The 2,793-nt window shown below is 46.0% G+C and overlaps 1 protein-coding gene across 1 annotated transcript; it reads right to left on the reverse strand.

The window, feature by feature from the left end:
• Window positions 1-1,915: 1,915 nt before the first annotated feature.
• On the reverse strand, window positions 1,916-2,793 carry LOC120682800 (abscisic stress-ripening protein 2-like). The gene is made up of 2 exons (XM_039964812.1): window positions 2,475-2,793; window positions 1,916-2,346 (listed from the first exon to the last, which is right to left on the reverse strand). Exons 1-2 carry the CDS (start codon window positions 2,622-2,624, stop codon window positions 2,194-2,196), a joined length of 303 nt encoding a protein of 100 aa, XP_039820746.1. The 5' UTR covers window positions 2,625-2,793; the 3' UTR covers window positions 1,916-2,193.

Raw genomic sequence — 2,793 nt, forward strand, 5'->3', positions numbered from 1 at the left:
AAAAGCAGGACTTACAGCTTGCCGTAGGGTCGGTGCAGATGAACACCGGCGACCGGCGCTCATGTTATGGCCATCAGAAGCTAACTTGACACCTTGCCGGATCTGCTGCATAACGGATGCATGGCCAAGCGATCGGCAACAGTACCATGCAGAGAGCCGACCTCACACCTCCGGCAAGACGCGACGCCGGCCGGACGCTGCAGTTGACGGCGAGATCCCCTCTCCGGGAAAAACGGAATTCAAAATTCCGGATGTGTGGGATCATTCCAGTTATGTGTCTGTCCGCAGGTAGATCATGAGCCATGCATTCGATGTTCAGATGAACTTGTGCTTTTCTTACAGCTTGTAATGGTGCTGATCTTTGCCTCAGCCTGAATGAAGATGTTTTCATGCTCTCAATCTCGGTGCTATTGTTTTTAAAGCAAGTGCCACTATCATGGGATCCTGGAGATACAGAGTATTTCCCTACATCAGCTTGGCATCATACTAGTTCATTATTGTCTCGAGCCCACCTTCTCCACCTTGGTATGCTTCGAGGCAGCTCAGACAATTGCCAAACCCTGTTTCACTGGGCTGGGCTTACTCCCTTGTTGTCAATGGGCTAGTAGCCTTGTTCATTTAGCAGCCCAGGCAAAACTCTCCCTGTCGACGACACGGCAACATTTGCTGTCCCCAAACCAAGTTTCGAGTTTTTTTTCATTTTTATATTATTTATTTTTGATTTTTCAGAAATATATACCGCAAAAAAACTTTACAGATCTGGCCTCATGTCGCCAGTTCAACCGGTGGTAAGGGCATACCGCCAGATGAACTGGCGATAGAGGTACTGTAGCGATATTATCGCCGGTTCATCCGGCGGATTTTTTTTGACTTGGGCAGCTCATTTTTAAAAAATCATAACTAATTTATATGAACTTAGATGGAGATAAACTTTATATAAAAATTGTAGATCTCGAAGAGATCTACAACTTTGTAGTTCAAACTTTTTTTATTTGGAGCCATCTTGGTGCTCAAATAATCGACACAAATTTTAGATCTAAGATTTAAATTTTGATCTGAACACTGGAGAGCACACATTTAAAAAATCATAATTAATTTATATGAACTCATATGGAGATAAAATTTATATAGAGATTATAGAACTCAACAAGATGTACAACTTTGTAGTTCAAAATTATTTCATTCGAAGCCATCTTTGTGCTCAAATAATTGTCACAAGCTTCAGATCCAAAATTAAATTTTAGATCTGGAGTATTTATCAATTATTTGAGCACCAAGATGGCCCCAAATGAAAACTTTTGAACTGCAAAGTTGTAGATCTCGTCGTGGTCTACAATTTTCATATAAAGTTTAACTTCATCCGAGTTCATATAGATTAATTATGATTTTTTGAAAGTGAGCTGCACAGATCAAAAAAATTCACCGGTTGAATCGGCGATAACATCGCTACAGTACCCCTACCGCCGGTTCATCCGGTATGCTCTTACCGCCAGTTGAACTGGCGACAGAAGGTCGGATCTGCAAAAAAAAATTGCGATATATATTTTTAAAAAATCAAAAAAAATAATATAAAAAAAAACTCCCAAGTTTCCAACCGCCGCTCAACCACAGACTGAGCCGGGCCGTGATACCACTCGGTAGTATTTGCGTGAAATGAAACCACACTTGGCAAGAAAACTTGTTTTCCACGAACACACACACTCTTTCTCTGGGCAAGACTAGTGTTAGGGCCCTACGTTTGGTTGCTACCCGTGTGCTGCCCTGCCAAAACATGTGGCCAGAGGCCAGCCAATTCGGAGAGAGAACAGCAGCTAAGCGAGCGAAAACGTGACTTGGATCCAAACACCGTCCCTGCCCACAGTCAACGACCGAATTTTGGCCAACTCGATCTCCTGTGTATCCGAGAGAAAAAAAATAGAAACATGTAATAAATCCATATTATTCTCGAGACGTCTCGTTAAGAAAAATACAAAGATGATCCAGTACACGGTACACAAACGCAGACAGCACCACACGGTTATTATTCGAGGCCTGATTTTGCACTTGATTCAGGAACACCGAGGATCCGGATCGAATTCATCCTAGGTGCAGATAAATCAGTCCAAATCAAGACCTAGCGCACACGAGTTGAAAGAGAAAAGAAAAATCAAGCAAATAGATGGATGCTTCAGGCAAATAAACACGCGCGCGCGTTCAGTTGTCGCCGTGCTTCTTGGCGTCCTTCTTCTCGTGGTGCTCGTGGAAGGCGAACCCAGCGGCGCCCACGGCGGCGACGGCGGCCACCTCCTCCTTGATCCGGTGGCCGTGCTCGTTCTCGGGGTCCTTCTTGGCCTTGTGCTTCTCGTGCTGCGTACAATAATAAACAGGTCGGTCATAAGAGCTGAATCGATCGATCGTGCACACGCAAATGCATGATCAGGCGTGCGTAATCGCGCGCGCAGTTGGATCAGAGGATTAATGGGGGTGGTGCTTACCAGAGCGTAGGCGCCGGCGGCCATGGCGCCGAGGCCGCCAAGCTGCTCCAGGTGCTTGTGGTGCTTCTCCTCCTTCTCGTAGTTGACCTCGCCGGAGCTCTCCTCCTCCTTGCGGTGGTGGAACAGGTGGTGGTGCTTCTCCTCGGCCATGGCTCGTCAACGAAGCAAGATCAGATATGTTTCTCTGCGAACTTGTCAGGGGAGAGATGATCGGCTTCTTGGGTGTAGAAACTGTGGTGCCTGATGCCAGCATTTATAGGGAGGGGCCGGGTGATGCAATGACCTAACTGCCCCTGCAACTATTCACCCATCGGCTAGT

The sequence above is a fragment of the Panicum virgatum genome, chromosome 7N (genome assembly GCF_016808335.1).
Source record: "Panicum virgatum strain AP13 chromosome 7N, P.virgatum_v5, whole genome shotgun sequence".
Classification (NCBI taxonomy): Eukaryota; Viridiplantae; Streptophyta; class Magnoliopsida; order Poales; family Poaceae; genus Panicum; species Panicum virgatum.

Coding starts and splice junctions, on each gene's coding strand:
- LOC120682800 (XM_039964812.1), bottom strand. CDS start 2,624: ATGGCCGAGGAGAAGCACCACCACCTGTTCCACCACCGCAAGGAGGAG. Junction 2,347..2,474: donor CCGCCGGCGCCTACGCTCTG/GTAAGCACCACC, acceptor TATTGTACGCAG/CACGAGAAGCACAAGGCCAA.